Source organism: Furipterus horrens, unplaced genomic scaffold, assembly GCF_987537825.1.
Source record: "Furipterus horrens unplaced genomic scaffold, mFurHor1.1.pri manual_scaffold_6, whole genome shotgun sequence".
Lineage (NCBI taxonomy): Eukaryota > Metazoa > Chordata > Mammalia > Chiroptera > Furipteridae > Furipterus > Furipterus horrens.
The window spans coordinates 75,623,045-75,642,730 of record NW_028327176.1 but is presented as its reverse complement, the minus strand read 5'-3'; the positions used below and the strand labels follow the sequence as shown (position 1 = coordinate 75,642,730).

General features: G+C 44.0%; 1 protein-coding gene across 4 annotated transcripts in view; it reads right to left on the bottom strand.

Moving 5' to 3' along the window:
- Positions 1-19,686, bottom strand: part of NCAPH (non-SMC condensin I complex subunit H) — a 53,628-nt gene that overhangs the window by 7,264 nt on the left and 26,678 nt on the right. Inside the window, exons 13-18 of one of the 4 annotated variants that reach the window (XM_090281822.1) lie at positions 8,810-8,920; positions 7,272-7,454; positions 6,526-6,639; positions 4,994-5,085; positions 4,524-4,612; positions 963-1,493 (exon numbers count right to left, since the gene is read on the bottom strand). In XM_090281822.1, coding sequence (XP_090137948.1) covers positions 1,459-1,493; positions 4,524-4,612; positions 4,994-5,085; positions 6,526-6,639; positions 7,272-7,454; positions 8,810-8,920 — 624 coding nt within the window. In that variant the 3' untranslated portion in view covers positions 963-1,458. Of the gene's footprint in view, positions 1-962; positions 1,494-4,523; positions 4,613-4,993; positions 5,086-6,525; positions 6,640-7,271; positions 7,455-8,809; positions 8,921-19,686 lie in introns of those variants that run through there. The other 3 variants (XM_090281821.1, XM_090281820.1, XM_090281823.1) reach the window with 3 other exon arrangements.

Genomic DNA, 19,686 nt, shown 5'->3' with positions numbered 1-19,686 from the left:
TGTAACAGCATAATCAATGAAGCATATTTAAAAAACAAAACAAAACCAAAAAAACCCCAAAGACTCTAGAAGCAGATTTCCTGGTTCAGGGCCAAGCTCCTAACGGTCTGCAAGTTACTTGACCTTTCTGTCCTGTTTCTCCCCCATACGATAGGAGTGATAATAGTATGTTCCTCACAGCAACATTGAGAAGGCTAAATGAAGTAAATAAGCAAGCCACAGAAGGTATTTAGGAGCCACTTAATCAATGTCAGCAGTTTTTACTGCCATCACTCTCCAGCAGTATTCATAGGCCCCATGGATCCGATCTGAAAATCTGCGTCTCCAGCCAGTGATTTCTCTCTCCTCCACTCTACTACAGACACATCATCTCAGCACTTCCTTAAGCATTTCTTGCCTCACACTGACACATATATCTTGTTTAGCTACCAAGACAGCACCCCCTTGAGTGCACAAACCAGGTCTAATACTTACCTAATGGGTACTCAAATATTTTGCCAAGCATATTACTCCAAATTTTATTATTGTTTTTATTTTGAAAATTATTGATTCTAGAGAGAGAGAGAGGAAGAGCGGGACAGGGGAGGGGCGGGGAGGGGGGAGAAACATCCCTTTGTTGTTCCGCTTATTCATACATTTATTGGTTATTTTTAAAAAGATTTTATTTATTTGTTTTCAGAGAGAGGGGAGGGAAGGAGAAAGAGAGGGAGAGAAAAATTAGTTGGTTGCCACTCATATGCCCCCAACTGGAGCTTGGCCTGCAACCCAGGCATGTGCCCTGACAGGGAGTCGAACCGGTGACCTCTTGGTTCGCAGGCTGGCGCTCAATCCACTGAGCCACACTAGCCAGGGCTCATTGGTTATTCTTTTTTTTTTTTTTTCTTCATTGGTTATTCTTGATTCTTGTAGGTGCCCTGACCAGGAATTAAGCCCAAAACTTTGGCATTATTGGGACGATGCTCTAACCAACAGGGCTATCTGGGTAGAGCCCAGAATTTTATTTTTTAGTATTGTACATTTATAAGTGCACATGGTATATTTTATGTACAACGAATTGGGTAGCTGACAAAGGACCACATATGCCCTGTGGGAAATCATTTCCTACAAGGGTAAAAAAGTGTGGAGAACAACAGATCAATTTAGGAGACTAATACTATACATGGATAGAGAATGAATATAGGTTTTCATCACCAGAACTGTACCCTCACCCTCTCCTTCCACCTAGGTGGTTACAGGGCAGAAAGCGCTAGTCAAGGGTGAGCTTCCAATTTTGGTTCATAGACTGTGAGGGAGAGAAGGAAAGAGTGACAAATGGGCACCTTGGAAGCCAGCTAAAACCTTGCCATGAGCTCCACATTGTAGCACCCTGAGTAGACACATCCTGGTCACTGAAGAAGTGACAAGCCCCGTCCTGCTGACTCATCCTGGTGAACTCAAGCCCCTTGTCTCACAAGAACATCAGAGAGATCCTCGGTTCCTTCCAGCTTTAGATTCTGCAAGTGGATCAGACATACATGGACTCTGGTATACCAAGAATTCAAGAACCACCAAACAAATTCTGATATAACAAAGAATGCGATTTGTCTCATGACTGTAAGTAAAATTATGTCACAGCAAATGTAGTTTACATGAGTGAACCAGTTCCTAATCCTTGCCATTCGCAGGGGTAAATAGCAGCAAGCCTTCTCTGGCTCTGGTTCCCACGCAATCTGTGTACCGGGCCCAAGAGCTAGGCTATCTGTCCTGAAGGAACAAAGGGAAATGGATGGGGGGTCCACTAGGAGCCACAGTGTGTTTACTAACCTGTCCATGCTTGGCCTCTCCAGATCCTCCCATACCCAAATCCCACCTGAGTGATGGCCACACATCCTTCTCTCTCCCCAGTCTCTGTGCAGGCTTTTCCCACCGCCCAATTCTTCCCCACTCTCCCAGCCAAGGAAGTCTCCGCCAGTCCCAGGCAAGTGCTCCCTCAGTACTGGACCACTATCATAGCCCTTCTTACCTAACCTCACTCGGCCCTGGAGGGAGGTGTGATGTGCTGTGCTCAGCAGTCACCCTTTTCTAGCAACAGCATACCTTCCCAGACTGCTAAAGATGGAAAGCTCAGGTCACACCACTCAGGTGTGATGTCTGCAGCTCGAACTCCAGAAGCTGCTTAGGTGAGGCTGACAAGTGACACACTGCTAGCACTCACAGCCACAAAGGCATAGGGCACAGCTTCCATCAGTGGCTGTCCCAAAACCCATAACACTGCATGAGAGGAGCTCCTTACCAGAGTGGCTGATGAGGAGTCCAGACAGGAGGAAAAGACTAGGAAAAGGAAGCCCAGAAAGGGATCATATTCTGGTAGTTAAGTATGAGGTGATCTCTCTTGGTGGCTACAAGCTGGAGTATACATAAATCCCTAAGATTTTCATGGTTACTGCCAGGGCCAAAGTTACCAATCAAATCTCAAATAGCACAAAACCAGGCCCAACAATGGCCTCCGTGCTTAGTCCAAAAGGTCGTGGCCTGAGGCTACCTCCCAGTTCTTCAAATGCTGAGTGCCTTGGGACCCCTTACAGAGACTTGATCACAGCAAAAGGAACAAAGCTGGTACTGCCACTGGGGAAGCAGAATAGTGCTAGACCCAAGTCTCACTAACCTCCTCAGCAGTATCTGCCTGGGCCCTGGCTACTTGGGGGGCAAGTGAGGGCCAGAAGCTGCTCTCTTGGGGAAGACACGTTTCGGAGAAGACACAGCCCAAGGAGCTCTCTGCTTCTCAGACTGATGCTCTGGAGGTGCCCCACATTTCAGGGGCCTGGGTGTGCTATGTCCATTGGGTGATGTGAGATCCCAGGCCTCCCCCAGAAAAGCATAGCAGCAACTCTTCTGAATGTCAGAGAGATGGTGGCTAGTGCACCCTCCTCCTCAGAGCCATTTGTGGATTTCTTATGAGGACAACAAATTATCTTTTTATTCGTTTTTTTCTCTTAGTCATCCTTTCCTCATATAGCTGGCTTCTGACATCAGACACCTTAGGATGTGTCAGGAATCACACGGAGACTTCTGTGTACTGGCTCCCACAACCAGACACCCCCACCCTACCTTCGTGACCTCTGACCAGGACACACCAGCTCTGCAGTCAGCCTGGCTGCTCACTCCAACCAGGAGCTGTGTGTGTTGTGTTCCTGGGCCCACACCCACCTCCATTGGCTCTGATAAACCACTGTTCACTCTTGGGAGCTAAGCTGGGTTATTCTGTTCAGGCCTTAGTTGCTATCCAGCCTAGCAGTTACAGGCCCAATGATCAACCTCACAGTTGGACACATGTAGCATGTGGCCCTGGCTCTGTGGCTCTTCTGCATTTGTTTCCCACCAAAATCAAAACTAGCTTCTGCAAAATAGACAGTTACTTCTCTGGTGAGGTTATTAGTTTAGAAGTTGGCAAAAGAAGACATGGCCCCTGATTCCCAGGAGTAGGTCCACTGGGACTAGTTGGAGGCTGTGCTCAAAAGGCCACCCTACAGGGGACATTCCCTCCTTGGGGGCCTGACAGTCAGTCCAAAGCAAAGGCAGGCCTGGGAAACCAGGCCTGGGAAACCGAGACAATCATCACTGCTCCTGATGTCATTAAGAGGTCAGAGATCAGATACTGGCACATAGTAATTCCCAGCACTGCTACCAGCACCCTATTTTTGCTGCCATTCCATTCCAATCTTATCAATCCTATTAAACCACACTTCAGGTATCACATTCCTCTGACCTCTCACTTCCAGGGCAGGGCACTTACCCTAGAAAGGGCTGAGTAACTACAGTGGTGGCAGCTAGGCACCTGTAGCCCTACAGTTGTTCAAGGTACAAGTTACAGCCCAAGCCCAGCCCATAGTCCTCTACTTCAGGTGTCACTCTGCATTAGAGCCCAGCTACCTGGGGATACCAAAGGACAGCAAGTCTTCAGCAGTACCATACATTCGGGGTACACCCTGCAGCATCAACAGGCTCCTAAGGGTGGGCTGCTGCCTGCTCTTTCCATAACTGCTCGCCAGCACGGCACAGTGAAGGGCCTGGCACACGGTCACAGGTGGCATTTCCACTGCCTCCCTCCTTGTGACAGTTAGCTCCATTCCTAAGAGTTTCCTCACTGCACTTGGTGGCCCAATGTGGCTGGCCATTGCCTCCAGAGCTCACTTCTTTTTCCCTGAGTATCTGAATTCATTCCTCCCTATGCGCTCCCCTTTTCTCTGCCACATTTCCCATGTGTCTTGCTTGACTTTGGCACTGGTAGGATTTGGCCTTTGAAGCCTTTGACTCCCAATGATGTGAAAGTACTTATGTTTTCAAGTTGGGAATAGAAACACCTAAAATTTTCCCATTTGGGTCTTCCTCATTATTTTTATTGCTAATCACACCTGATGGCCTTTTTCTAAGTTACTTCTCAGTGCCTGGTCAAAACTCTGGGATGAAGGTACCATGTAGGTCAATGTACATAAGCTATTCTATGAGGTAGCCGTGAAATTATCTAATAAAAAGTCCATGCTTACCAGAGTCACCTACCTTTTCATTGGCTAAATGTAGGAGACAGGCAAAGGCCAGGGGTACAGAGAGGTTCTGAGCCATGAGGGGTGGCAGGCTGTGAAACAAATGACAGTATTTAGCTAGGTCACTGCAACTCTAGGAACAAAGGCTCTTTCATCAATGTGAATACACATGTCCAATGAATAAACTAATGAGAAACAAAGAAATATTTCAGATGTATTTTATTGGCAGGTTTTTCCAATTTTTTAAAATCTGGAAATAAAATATATCTGCTGTTTCATTCCAACCACTAGTGCAGAAAAATGCCAAGTTGATCTATATTAACTCATTTATCATTGCAGAGAAAAAACAGGAGACCTGCTAGAAGTGTCAGAACAGCAGGTGGTGTGTGGAGGGTCCATCACACTAAAAGCTCAGGCTGGAGCACCGAGCCAGGCTCAAGGAGACGCCAACCCCCAAGTTTGCTGGCACGCACCTCTTTTGCAAGTCCCGGGTAAGCCCGCTCAGCATCTTCTCGTCAGCCACCTCCACTGGGCCCTGTTTTTGTCCAGTTTCACTGTGGTTTGCCTAAAAGAAGAAGGATAGTCACAAACCAGACATCTGGGGCCAGTTCACTTTTGAGGGAGCAACCCAAACTTACAAAGTTCTATTTCCAGAAAGAAAAGCATACATCTGAATGAACCGAAAAAATTTCTTAAGCTATATTTTCAAGGAAAAGAATCCATAAAGGGACCCAGTGCCTGAGCCCTGTACAATGAAACTAACATTTACTGAGTTAGGAAAAGAAAAATTATAAAGAAAGAAAAAAAAAAAGACAACATAACAAAAAGCTATGACTATTTATAGCTTCAACTGGACCACATAGTCAAGGGCAGCACAGAATCCATCTCTAAAAGTAGACTTACTTTCCACTTAAAACACACACATGCTAATATATAAACTTTATCCCTGGCCAGGTGATTCAGTTGGTTGGAGCATCCTATACATCAAAAGACTGTGCAGGCATTGTACAGGTGGCAACCAATTGATGTTTCTCTCTTGCATTGATGTTTCTCTCTCTCTCCCTTCCTCTCTCTAAAATCAACAAACATATCCTCAGGTGAGGATAAAACAAACACATTTAATTAACCAGAATCCCTGGAGGGCAGGGTATTATATAAATTCAAAGGTTAAAACAGAAACCCCTTCCTACTTTTTAAAAAGCACATTTCTCTGATGTTTGCATCCCACTCCATTTTAGTTGATAAAACTTCACAAATACAACAAAAGCTTTATCTGATATCTAAGACTACACAGCCTCAGGGTCCTCAATGAAATCATAATTTTCACTTCTCAGCCAGCAGAGAAGGTACAAAAGAAGGGGCTGAGTTTGGAACGCTCAGAACACCCCCTGAGCAGAAGAGGACTGAAAGGAGAGACAGATGGTTCTACTAATGAGAGTTCCATTCAGTTAGAATGCGTTAATCAAGGTTTCTTTCACCTTGCTGAGGAGAAAAAGAGACAATTTGACAGAAATTTTTTTTACTTTGCCATTTAGAATACACTTCCCAAATCAGTATTATTAGATCAAAGGGTTTAAACACTTTATGGCACTTGAAATGTCAGAATTTGCTATCCAAAAGGGCCATTTATCAACTTAAAATTGTACTGGCACTTAACCCATTCTCCAATCCTTCCTTGACTCTACACTGACAAACACTGTTTAGCTGCTAAACTGTTACTGGAAACCAGCATAAAGATCCTTTCGTTTTTGGTGTTTTGATCAGCAGCAAGGCTGAGTAATGTCTCATGTTCACTATCTCTATCACCTGTATGTGACCTGTCACACCCTTGGTTCACCTCTTTTAGCTGTAATGTCATCCTGGTCTGAGTGACACCTCCTGCACTGGCACTTGGGATCCTGGGGCCGTGGACACCAGCAGCTCCCCACCCTCCTGCCCCACGCTGGGTGCCTAGAGGAGAAGTGGAACCCTCCATCTCCACCCCACCACCTCCACGTCTGCTAACCTCTGCATCCACTTGTGTGGAGAAGTCAGTCAGCAAACTCCACATGCTCTGCTTCAACTTCTTCATGTCCATCTTTTTGGCAGTCTTGGCATAATGAATTTCAATTTTATTTACCTGAAATAGGTATGTGACAAAAAGTAAAACTAAGCAGAAGGGAACATTTACTATCAACACATTGTAAAATGAGACTGGAACAAAGAAGAATCAAGTTTAAACCATGGGGTTAAAGAGCTTTCTTTGAACATATTAAAATAGGGTCCCTCATTTTAACCTAACTTCTTGTCAAGTACAATGTACATTAAGGTTAACTGGAACTCCAGTGTAAAACAGAAAAGTAAATCTAACATATATGAGAGTCTATCACCTGCTATGAAACAGACAGATGCTTAATGTAGATAATTTAATATAAACTGAACCTGGCCAAGAGTTTCCAGAGCCAAACAGCTAGCCTCAGCCAATCAGCACAGAAACCCATCTCTTGGCTTGCAGCCTTCGTTCACATACTTTGCATGACTGGTTTAGGACATGTGGTTTATAATTACCTATAGAGAGGTGGCTTGTTCCACAAATCTAACGAGTCTCAGTTCATCCCCACAGCCCTGTTTAAGAATCAGCCCCTTGGATAACAGTGGGTTAAAATTGAGAAGAAAAAACTCAAGCTCCGATCAATACAACTCTCATTCAGGAGGCAAATGACACAGATCTCAGGAAAACACCATGAAATGGAATTCTTGCTCCATTTTTACCTTCTGTGGCTCAGCTACCAAGTTCGACTCCCCATAACGAGTGATATCTGATCCACGGGTTTCAGGCAAGTCATCGTTCTCTTGTGTTGTCTTAGGCGAATGGCAAGGATAAGTTGAGAGGTCAGAGGTCCCAAATGGTCCCTCAAATAAGTCACCCGACTCTTCATAATCACTGTCAGCAGCCTGGTCAAGAAAACAACTCTTCAAGCTTGGCAGAAGCTGTGGGAGGGGCTTAGACATATCCCTGAATAGGACTGTATTTACACAGCAAGAACAAATGGTTTGTTAAGCTGAGTCAGCCTAGGGTGGACTCCAAGGTCCCTCTAGTTGTCCTCCTGGTGTATATAAACCCTATGAGGGAGACCTCTGTTCATAACTAAGACTGTGGCCCAAAGTTGGTGGGGCTCAGTTTGTTGGAGTGTCATCCCGTAACCAAAAGGTTGTGGGTTTGATCCCTAGTCCAGGCATGTATGGGGGCAATCAATTGATGCTTCTCTCTTGCATGGATGTTTCTCCCTCTCCTTTTCCCTCTCTCTCTAAAAGCAATGAAAAAATGTCCTAAGGTGAGGATTAAAAAAAAAATTTAAAAGTAAAATAACTAAGACTGTGAAACAAGAGATAAAAGAAATACAGTCATCACAACTGCTACAGTATCTCCTTGACTTCTAACAAATTTAGTGTTTAATTTTATAGAAAACATTCTTGAAATGGCATGAACTGTCGGCAGGCCAGCAGACAATTTGGCCAAGCCCAGCGGCCATAGATCAGCTCTCTGGGATGGGGCCCAGGAATGGTTTTTTAATTAGCTCTCCTGGCGACTCTTACATACACTGAAAGTTTGAAAAACACTGGTTAAGAGATTAGTCTGGGTTTTCACTAAAATATAAAAACCCAGCTCTCATTCAAGTAATAAAATAAGGTGAATAAACTATCCTTCCCTTTCTTTTCCCTCTCCGCACATGCAGGGACCCAGATGAAGCCTGGTGTTCTCCCCTTGCTGTTATTTCCACTTGTATCTCAGACTCACAAGAGGAACACTGACACCCTCCAGTCTTATCAGGACCCAAAGACAGAAGTAGTTTGTACAAGTTCACACTGTCAGAACCAGTATCAGAGCTCTAGCCTGGTCTCCTGAGACCCACACATGACCCTTTTGTCCCTGTTAGGACTCACCATCTTTTCATGTCTATGAGTTTTGTCTCCCCAACCAAAATATCAACTCCTAAAAGCAGAAAGTGTTTTCTTTTAAAATCCCAAAAAAGCTAATACAAGCGCTTTACATATGCTAACAACTCCATCCACATGTGGACTGGTTATTGGAGTGTGTCCACTTTTCTGCAAACAGGGCTAACAGTAAGGCAGGCTAGGTTCTGGCTGCTGCCTCAGATCTGCTCAGTTCCCTGATGCCTGGGGCAGGGTAGGCATCCAAAACCCTCTACCTGATTAAAATCCTACAGCCTTCGAGACATGGAAGGGGGAGATAGGAGCAGGAAAGACTCTAGGGCTTGGAAGAAAAGATAGAGCTCTTTTCCCTTTACCTGTAATCCAGGGCAGAAGTTGGATGTGTCATTAGGGTTATTATAGTCATAGTCTGCAATATCTTCATAATGTTCGGTACCTGCCTGCTGGCCTCGGGCTATCATAAGGACCTAGAATGAAGGAAATAACTGCAGAAAGCAATTTCTAGAAAATCAGGGCCAATATGGAGGCATAGGTAGACACATTTTGCCTCCTTCCACAACTAAAAGGATTACATCTACCTCAAAACTAAATACAACCAGACTACAAGAAAATCGAACTGCATGGAAGTCCAACAAACAAAGATATAAAGAAGTAATACTCATCCAGAGAGATAGGAGGGGTGGAGTCAGGGAAGAGAGAATGTGATGTGGTGGTGGCAGCAGCAGTGGCAAGACAGTGGCTGTAGCTGGCCAGCAGAAAGAGCAGTCACATATTATAAGTCAGGAGGGACACTTGGGGAGAAATCCCAGCCCCCAGACCACAAAGCTCACGGTTTCAGTGCTGGGGAAAATAAAGCCTCATTGCTTCTGACTCTGAAAACCAGTGGGGGTTGGGACAGAGGAAGAAACTGCCAGTCTCTCAGGAGACTCTGTTTAGAAGCCCCCATGATCCTAGAATGTTCAAAAATCCACCCACTCTGGGAATCACCACCAGGGCAACAGCTAAAGAGCCAGTCCCATACAGGAAGGTGAAGTGCCTGAAAAAGGGGTGAGTGCTGAGCAAGCGACCTTGTTCCCTCTCTGGCCCCTTCCCCACATACAGTGCCTCAATGTGGTGAAATGGTCTCCCCCCACTGACAAACACCAAGGGTCCACCCCTTTTAACGTAACAGGTGCGGCAGCTCTACCTAAGACACAGAGGCAAATATAGGAGGCTGCCAAGCTGAGGAGACAGAGCAGTATGGCCCAAAAGAGGGAGAAGATCAAGGTTCCAGCGGGAGAAATAAGCAATGAGGAGATAGCCAACCCAACAGACACACATTTCAAAACACTGGTGATAACAATGCTCACAGACTGGACAGACATACTTAAGTAAAGCAAATGCATACGGGAAGAAGGCTATGCTAAGTGAAAATGAAGGAAAATTCACACAAAACCAATGGTGAAGGGAAGGAAGCGAAGGTTCAAATCAATGATTTGGACTTAAGGAAGAAATAAACAGTCAAGAAGTACAGAATGAGGAAACAAGAACTAAAAAATACAAGGAGAGGTTTAGAAACCTCTGGGACAACTTTAAATGTACCAACATCCGAATCACAGGAGTGCCAGTAGGAGAAAAGGAAGAACAAGAAATTGAAAATTACTTGAAAAAATAATGAAGGAAAACTTCCCAAATCTGGTGAAGGAAATAGACATACAAATTCAGGAAGCACAAAGCATCCCAAACAAACTAGATCCAAAGAGGACCACACCGACTTCCGGCCAAGATGGAGGCTTAGACGGACACGCTAGGTCTCCCTCTACAACTATAGAGGAATACAACTACTTCAAAACAAAGGATAACTAGAAATTCCAGAAAATAAAACTACACGGAAGTCCAACATATGAAGTTATAAACCAGCGGTGCCATTTGGGCAGGTAAGAGTTAAAGAGGGCAGTGCTGTTTGCGGTCGCACCCGGAGCGGCGGGCGGCGAGGAATCCCGGCGGCCAAGCCCCTGGCGGTGCGCGACTCCGGCGCTGGGGAGAGCGGCCGCCGCATCGCCTTGAACAGTGAGGCCCAGGGGGGCGGGAGGACGGACCCCGGTCTCCTAGCGGAATAACTGTGTGAATCCATCTTGGACCCCCGCCCCCAAAGAAAGCACCACAGGGCTGCGAAATAGGTCGCGGACAGGCAGGCGCCGGTCGCTAATTTGTGACGCGTACACAGGCACTGCCCCCGACAGCCGGCCCAAGAAAACAAAACGCATCTGTCAAAATGAGGCAGACAACTATAGAAATACCGGTAACACAACTCACCAGGCAGCAGATAGAGAACCTGACAGATGAACAGATAAGAAACCTGTCAGAGGCTCAGTTCTGGGCCATTGTTATCAGGTGGCTTACAGAATTCACAAAAGAGCAGGAAAAAGATATGAAAGAAGCGAAAAACTTTCATAACGAAAGGAACAAAACCGCATACGAGACAGAAGGAAAGGAAATAAAATCCAGAGTTCATTTCAACAAACTGGAATATGGAGAAGGAACAAGCAGTCAACCAATGCAGAGAGAGGAAATGGGAAGCAACAATGAAAGGATCAGAAACCTCTGGGACAGCTATAAAAGGCCCAACATAAGAATCATTGGTTTGCCAGAGAATGAGGAAGATGAACTAGAACTTGAAAAATTGAGTGAAAATATAATAAAGGAGAACTTCCCAGACTTGGGGAAGGGAATAGACCTGCAGGTCCAGGAAGCAAGGAGAGTTCCCAAGAGACTGGACCCAGGGAGAACCACTCCAAGACACATTATAATCAAAATGTCAAAAATTAAAGATAAAGAGAGAATCTTAAAAGCAGCAAGAGAGAAGAAAAGAATTATGTACAAAGGGGTCCCAATTAGACTATCAGCTGACTTCTCAAGGGAAACCCTACAGGCAAGAAGAGACTGGCAAGAAATATTCAAAGTAATGAAAATCCAAAACCTACAACCACGAATACTCTATCCAGCGAAATTGTCATTCAGAATAGAAGGACAGAGAAAGTGTTTCCAGGACAAAATAAAACTGAAAGAGTTCATTAGATCCAAACCACTGTTATATGAGATGTTAAAGGGACTGGTTTAAAAAAAAACAGAAGCTAGGGAGATGAAACAAAGGCAAACTAAATAGGCAACGAGAGTGGAAGAGGAACTGTGGGTACGGGAAGCATATTGGGGGGAGGTCAACAGGGAGGGGGAATGGGGAAAGGGAGGGAGATGATATAGGAATTGGGGATCAAGGTAGGAGGGAATGGAATAGACGGAGAGAGGTTGGGAGGAACTGTATGCACAACTAATGGACATAATCTAAAAGGGGGGGACAACTGGAGGGAGGGGGGCCACCGGGTGGAGGGGAGCAGAGGGAAGGGAAATTGGCACAAATGTAATAATTTAATCAATAAAACACATTAAATCTGAAAAAAAAAAAAAAGAAAGAACAAAGAGGACCACACCAAGACACGTTATAATTAAAATGCTAAAGGTTAAAGATGAAGCAAGAACCTTAAAAGCAGCAAAAGAAGGGAGTTATCTACGAAGGGTCCCTATAACTATCAGCTAATTTTGTCAAAAGAAACTTGCAGGTAGGAAGTTTTCAAAGTGATGGAAAGCAAGGACCGACAACCAATATTACTCTATCCAGCAAAACTAGCATTTAGAATGGAAGGGCAGAAAAGTGCCTCCCAGACAAGATAAGGCTAAAGGAGTTCATCATTCAAAGCCATTATTATATGACACGTTAAAGGGACTTAATTAAGAAAAAAATAAATAAAACTATGGACATTAAAATGACAATGAACTCTCAACAGATTCTAAAAAATTAAAACAAACAGAAGAACTGAATCAGATATGGGGATCATTTGGAGGGTTATCAGCTGGGGGGGGAGTGAGAGAAATGGGAAAATGGTGCAGGGATTAAGAAGCATAATTGGTGGGTACAAAATAAGACGGGGATGTTAAGAATGATATAGAAAAGGGTGAAACCATAGAACTTACGTATGCATGACCTATGGACATGAACTAAGGGGGGTGGGATTGCTGGAGGAAAGGGGGCTACTAGGTGGAGGGGAGCAAAGGGGAAAAAAATGGGGACAAATGTAACAGCATAATCAATAAATTATACTTAAAAGAAGAAAAGAAATGCAACCACTCAACTGGGTTCCTATGCTCAGTCTCCTAGAATTTTAGGGTTACAAGTGCCCTCAGAAGTTATCTAATCCAACTTTCCACTGCACAACTCTATTCTAGAGCAAGTGGGGGTAGCAGGGCTCAGAGTCCTCATCAATCCTAAATAAATCAGAGCACCTGGTTGGCAAGGAGGCCTGCACACAATTTTATGAAAAAGGGCTCCTCCACTAAAATCAAGACCGCCTATAATTATCTAACAAGAAGTCAGCTTTCTGCTGCGTGCACAATTCTGACAGAAAGCTCACTCATTCACTACTTTAATGAGGCAAAGGCTGTTCTCCACAGAGCTAAAGGGAGAGATATCTAGCTCTCCTCCCTGTCATTATATCCAGGGTCCTTTTCTTTTCCTGCCTTCCAGAGCCTAACAGATCAAGTTTGCCTCTTCTCTTTGGGAAATGCCTGCTAAGGACACCCCTTCATGTATTTGCAGGCCCTCAGACCAGTGATTTTTACCTGGAAAACGACTTTGGGGAAGGGAAATGGTATTAAAGTTGTGTAGTTTACAAAAGCACAATGAATATTTTAAATTATATTTTATTGTTTATACTATTACAGTTGTTCCAATGTTTTTCCCTTTGCCCCCCTCTACCTATCTCCCCACCACTCCATCAGGCAATCCCCAAACCGTTGTCCATGTCCACAGGTCATGCATGTATGTTCTTTAGCTGCTCTATTATCTATTCTGTATTTTACATTCCCAACACTATTCTGTAAGTAATTGGTTCTTAATTCCTTAACCTTTCTCAATGATCCCTACCCGCCCATCTCACTGGCAACCATCAAAACATTGTCCATACCTATAATTCTGTTTCTGCTCTGCCTGTTTTTTAGATTCAATTGTTGATAGATATGTATTTATTTCCATTTTATTGTTCACAGTTTTGATCTAAGACACTTCAACATTTCATATAATACTGGTTTGGTGGTGAACTCCTTTAGCTTTTTCTTGTCTGGGAAGCACTTTATCTGCCCTTCCATTCCAAATGATAGCTTTGCTGGGTTGAGTAATCTTGGTTGTAGGTCCTTGCTTTTCATCACTTTGGCTCTTGTTGCCAGTCCCTTCTAGCCTACAAAGTTTCTTTTGAGGAATGAGTTGACAGTCTTATGGTGGCTCCCTTGTAGGTAACTGTTTTCCTCTTGCTGGTTTAAGATTCTTACGTTGTCCTTAAGCTTTAGCATTTACATTATGATGTGTCTTGGAGTGGGCCTCTTTGGGTTCATCTTGTTTGGGATTCTCTGCACTTACTGAACTTGTATGTCTACTGCCTTCACCACGTTTGAGGAATTTTCTGTCATTTTTTCAAAGAAGTTTCCAATTTCTTGCTCTTACTCTTCTCCTTCTCGCACCAACATAATGTGAATTTTAGTACACTTGAAGTTGTCCCAGAGGCTCCTTAAACTATCCTCATTTTTTGGATTCTTTATTCTTCTTGATGTTTTGATTGGTTGATTTTTGCTTCCTTATATTCCAAATCACTAATTTGATTCTCAGCTTCATCCACTCTACTGTTAATGCCCTGTAAGTTGTTATTTCAATCAGTGTATCCTTCTCTCTTAACTGGATCTATTTTATGTCGTTGTGGTCCTCACTAAGTTCTGTGATCATTCTTATAAGTAGTGTTTTGAACTCTGCATTAGTAGATTGCTTATATGTCCATTTTGTTTAGTTGTTTTTCTGGAGTTTTGTTGTGTTCTTTCATTCGGGCCATATTTCTTTGTCTTCTCATTTTAGCAGTCTTCCTGAATTTGTTTCTATGTATTAGGTAAAGCTGCTATGACTCCCAAGGCTTGGGAGAGTGGCCTAATATAAAAGCTGTGCTGTACAGTCCAGTGACACAGCCTCCCCTATTATTCAAGCTAGGTACTCAAGGTGTGCCCACAGTGTGAGCTGTGTACACCCCCCTTTTATAGTTGAGCCTTGACTGCTGTTGGCATGTCCAAGGTCAGTCACTGCCTGTGTTCTGTCTCGGGTCACACAGCATAAACTAGAAAGCGAACTACAGATGGCTGCTACTTGTGTTAGGTTTGGAGGTACCTAGGAGAGGCCAGTCTGTGAACCAAGGCTGGCTGTTGCTAGGGCTGAGTTGGGGCAACTTATCGAGAGGTACGGGCTTGCTGAAGCCTGTTGCTGCTTTTTTGAGAGAACTTAGGAAAATGTGAAGTATGGGCCAAGACAAGCCATTTGTATGGAAAAGCCACTGGAAATAGCTTGAGTGGGTCCTAAAATTGGGTGGGACAGGGCCTCAGGGAATCACTGGGGTGGGGCAAACAGTGTGAGCCAAGTTGATGGAATCTCAGATATGGCACCCACCTGCCAGCTCTGTGCCTCTGTGAGGGGAGGGCTCTGAAGAGGAACAATTGCCTCTGCCTGCTCTTCTGTCTGGAAGAAAGCTGCCCCCTAGCTCTTGCACAATTCAGTTCCTTCCCTTTTGTCTGATTCCTTTCAATCTGCTGCACCCAAACCTGGAACTCAGAAGGAGTGAGTCTAAGTAAGTCTGCAGAGGCCCTTTAAGAACTGTCTGGGACTCCACTCTCCACTAGTTTCTGTCATCCACAGCCTCAGTCCCCATGGGTTTTTACAGCCAGAAGTTATGGCGACTTCTCTTCCTGGCTTTAGAACCCTGGGCTAGAGACCTGGTTGGGGGCTGGGACCCCTCGCTCCTGAGATCTCCCATTGGTGTGGGACCAGACTAGTTTGCATCTTTGTCCCTCCTACCAGTCTTTATGTGGTTTCTTTTTTATTTCTAGAGTTGAAGGACTTCCATTCAGCTTGATTTCTGACGGTTCTGAATGATGGTTGTTCTACATTTAGTTGTATCTTTGATTTAGTCGTGTGAGGAGGCGAGTCATGTTTACCTTCACTGCCATCTTGAGCAGAAGGCCCAAAAGCACAATGAGCATTTCAATGCAACTATATACTACAAAAGAAGCCCTCAAAACTCAATGTTCTTGCAAAACAAATTCAAAATTAATATTAAACAATAAAATATTTAGAATTAAGTGCCCATTTAATTCCACTGCTCCTCATGACACAATTTTTAAATCCCTCTCCATTTACAATACTCTCCTCTGGACACACCAAAAATTGTCCAGAGTCTACAGGAAATGTTTCAGAACGGGTACTTAACCACCTCACATATTGGCTGACTGCAGTTAGAATCCTCTGTTAAGATATTAAACTGGATGGCTGGTTGATCTGCAGAATCTCTAGGTAAATAGAGCATTTATTAAGGCAGTGTTCACTTTCCAGTGTTTAAAAGTCGTTTTCCTAATGTACTGTTGCTGAAAGAGTGATGGAGCTGCAGCCCCTGTGCCTACTGCCCTGCTTCACACGGGGAAATTAGTTATTGTGGATAATCACAAGCAACTCTAGGCTGGGCCAGGCTTAGTGGACGAGCTCACCATGTCCTTCAGTTCCCAGTAGCATAGCTCTGCTCCTCTCTCTCAGACTCTGTTTTCTGAGGAAAGAACTTGTTGCTGGCATCTAACCAATACACACAGTAGCTATAGTTGCTACAAGTGCTGCAACGTCGTATCTCTCTGCATTTCTTTCTTTGTTAATTGAGGTATAATGACAAAGAATATCATATTAGTTCTTTCTGCATTTTTAAGAGGACTTGGGGCCAAGATGGAGGTGTAAATAGACACGCTTAGCTTCCTCGCACAATCACAAGAAAGATTACAACCAACCTCAAAACAAAAAACAAGCAGAACGGCCAGAAAATTGAACTGTATGTAAGTCCAACAACCAAGGATGGAAAGAAGAAATATTCATCCAGACTGCTAGGAGGGGATGGAGACAGGGAGCCATGGTGGAGAGGATGCAGTGTGGTGGTGGCAAGACAGAAGCTGTGGCTGTTGGAATGAGCTGTCCCACGTTCATATGTGGTGGATAAAAGCTGGGAGGGACACCTAGGGAGCAATCCCAGCGTCCAGGCAAGACCGAGCAGCCCAGAATTCCAACACCAGGAAAATAAAGCTTCATAGCTTCTAGCTGTAAAACTCGATGGGGGTTGGGGTGGCGGAAGAAACTGCCCATCTCTCTGGAGAGTTCGTTTAGAGGGCCAGTGCTGAGCAAGCAGCATTGTTCCCCCTCTTACCCCGCACACACATACAATGCTGCAAGGCAGTGAAATGGTGCACCCTGCACTGACAAATACCTAAGGCTCTGCAGCAGCTCTACCTAATACACAGAAGCAAACAACGGGAGGCTGCCAAATTGAGGAGAAAAAGAAATATGGCCCAAATGAAAGTACAGATGAAAACTCCAGAAAAAGAACAAAGTAAAACAGAAATGGCCAACGTATCACATGAAGATTTCAAAACACTGGTGATAAGGATGCTCAGATAACTCACTGAGCACGGAAAACACATAAGGGAAGAAATGAACTACATGAAGTAAAATAAAGAAAAATCCAGACTTCCGGCCAAGAGGGAGGCCTAGGCTGACACGCTCCGTCTCCCTCCACAACTAAGAAGGAATATATCTACCGCAAAACCAGAAATAACCAGAAGTTCCAAAAATAAAGCTACATGGAAGCCCAATGTATGAAGTTATAAAGAAGTAGTGCTCATCCAGACGGGTAGGAGGGGCAAAGCCAGGGTGGAGAGGTCAAGCTGTGCTGGCAGTGGCAGCTGCGGCGACAACAGTGGGATGGTGGTAAGCAGAGACACCCGTATTTAAAGAGAGGCAAGAAACACCTGGAGAGCACCCCCTGACTGCACACCAGACCCGTAAGCTCACGATTCCAACAACTGGGAAGGCAGACCCCCATTGCCTTGGACTGTGAAGGCCGGAGCAGTTGGGGATGGAGGAAGAAGCTCCCAGTCTCTCAGCAGAGAGTAAATGGCAAGAATCCATCTTGGACCCCCCGCCCCCACACAAAATGCCACAGTTGGTGAGAAGGGTAACCCAGTAGTGATGAGTACACAGGGCTCCGCCCCCTATAGCGTAGGAGGTGTGACAGCCCTGCCCAGAAAGCAAAGGTAAACACAAAACTGTCAGGATAACAGAGATCATGATAGAGATCCCAGTGACGTGGCTGACCAGCCAGCAAATATCTGATCTAATGAATCAGCAGTTAGCAAATCTTTCTGAGGCACAGTTCAGAGCTTTGGTTATAAGAATGCTTACAGACCTGACAGCAGATCTTGTAAACAAGACGGGGAAGGAATGAAGGCTAGTCCTGCTGAAATGAACAAAAACACATAGGAAACTAGTGGTGAGGGAAAGAAAACGAGGGATCAAATCAACAAATCCGAACATAGAGAAGGAACAAACAGTCAACCAATGCAGAAAGAGGAAACGAAGTGATGAAAATGAGGAGAGGCTCCGAAAGCTACAGGACAGCTATAAGTGGGTCAACATCCGAATCATAGGGTTGCCAGAAGGTGAAGAAGAAAAATAAGAAACTGAAAAATTGTGTGAAAAAATAATGAAGCAGAACTTCCCTAACTTGGGGAAGGAAATAGACTTACAGGTCCAGGAAGCAAAGAGTTCAAAAAAAACTGGACCTAGGGAGAACCACACCAAGACATAATATAATCAAAATATCAGCAATTGAGGATCAAGAGAGAATCTTAAAAGCAGCAAGAGAGAAGAGAATTACATACAAAGGGGTCCCAATGAGACTATCAGTTGATTTCTCAAAAGAAACTCTGCAGGCAAGAAGGGATTAGCAAGAAATATTCAAAATAACAAAAAGCAAAAACCTACAGCCATGATTACTCTATCCAGCAAAGCTGTCATTCAGAATAGAAGGGCAGAGAAAGTGCTTTCAGGACAAAGTAAAACTGAAGGAATTCATCAGATCCAAACCATTGTTATATGAAATGCTAAAGGGACTTGTTTAGAAGAGGATCAAAACTATGAACATTAAAATGAAAACTGTATCACAACAACCAACAACAGAGGCTAGGGAATTGAAACAAAGGCAAACTAAGTTGGCAACAAGAGTGGGACAAGAACTATAGGTATGGGAAACATTCTGGGGGGAGGTCAGCAGGGAGGGGGAAAAGGGGAAAGGGAAGGAGATTGTACAGGAATTAAGAAGCATAGTAAGAGGGAGTGGAGTAGACAGGAAGATGCTGAGAAGAACTATATGCACAACCATTGGGCATGGACTAAGGGGGCAGGGACAACTGGAGAGAGGAGGGCCACTGGGTAGAGGGGAACAAAGGGAAAAGAAATTAGGACAACTGTAACAGCTTAATCAATAAAGCATATTAAAAAAATAAAATAGAATAAACACACACACACAAAGGACATAGTGGGGAACTAGTGAAAACTGAACCAATCAGTGGTTTCGTTAATAGTATCAGCCCATGGTTAATTTCTTGGTGTTTTTAGTTGTACTATGGTCATGTAAGACATTAACCTTAGGGGAAACTGGGTGAAGGAAATATGGGAACTCTTTGGACTGTTTCTGCAACTTTTCTATAAGTCTAAAAGTATTTGAAAATAAAAAGGTTTTAAATGTTAAAAAAAAATAATTCCATAGGGAACTAATAGTGAAGGGAAGGAAGCTAGGATTCAAATCAATAAATTAGAACATAAGGAATACATAGTCAAACAGTACAGAATGAAGAAACAAGAATTCAACAAAACTAGGAGAGAATAAGGAGACTCTGGGACATCTCCAAAAGTGCCAACATCCAAATCATTGAGATGCCAGAAGGAGAAGAGGAAGAGCAAGACATTGAAAACTTATTTGAAAAAATAATTTAAAAAAACTTTCCTAATTTGGTGAAGGAAATAGACATACAAGTCCAGGAAGCACAGTCCCAAACAAGGTGGATCCAAAGAGGACCACACCAAGACACATCATAATTAAAATGCCAAAGGTTAAAGATAAAAAGAGAATCTTAAAGCAGCAAGAGAAAAGCAGGGTCATCTACAAAGGAGTTTCCATAAAACTATCAGCTGATTTCTCAAAAGAAACTTTGCAGGCAAGAAGGGACTGGCAAGAAGTATTCAAAGTGATGAAAAGCAAAGACCCACAACCAAGATTACTCTTTCCAGCAGAGCTATCAT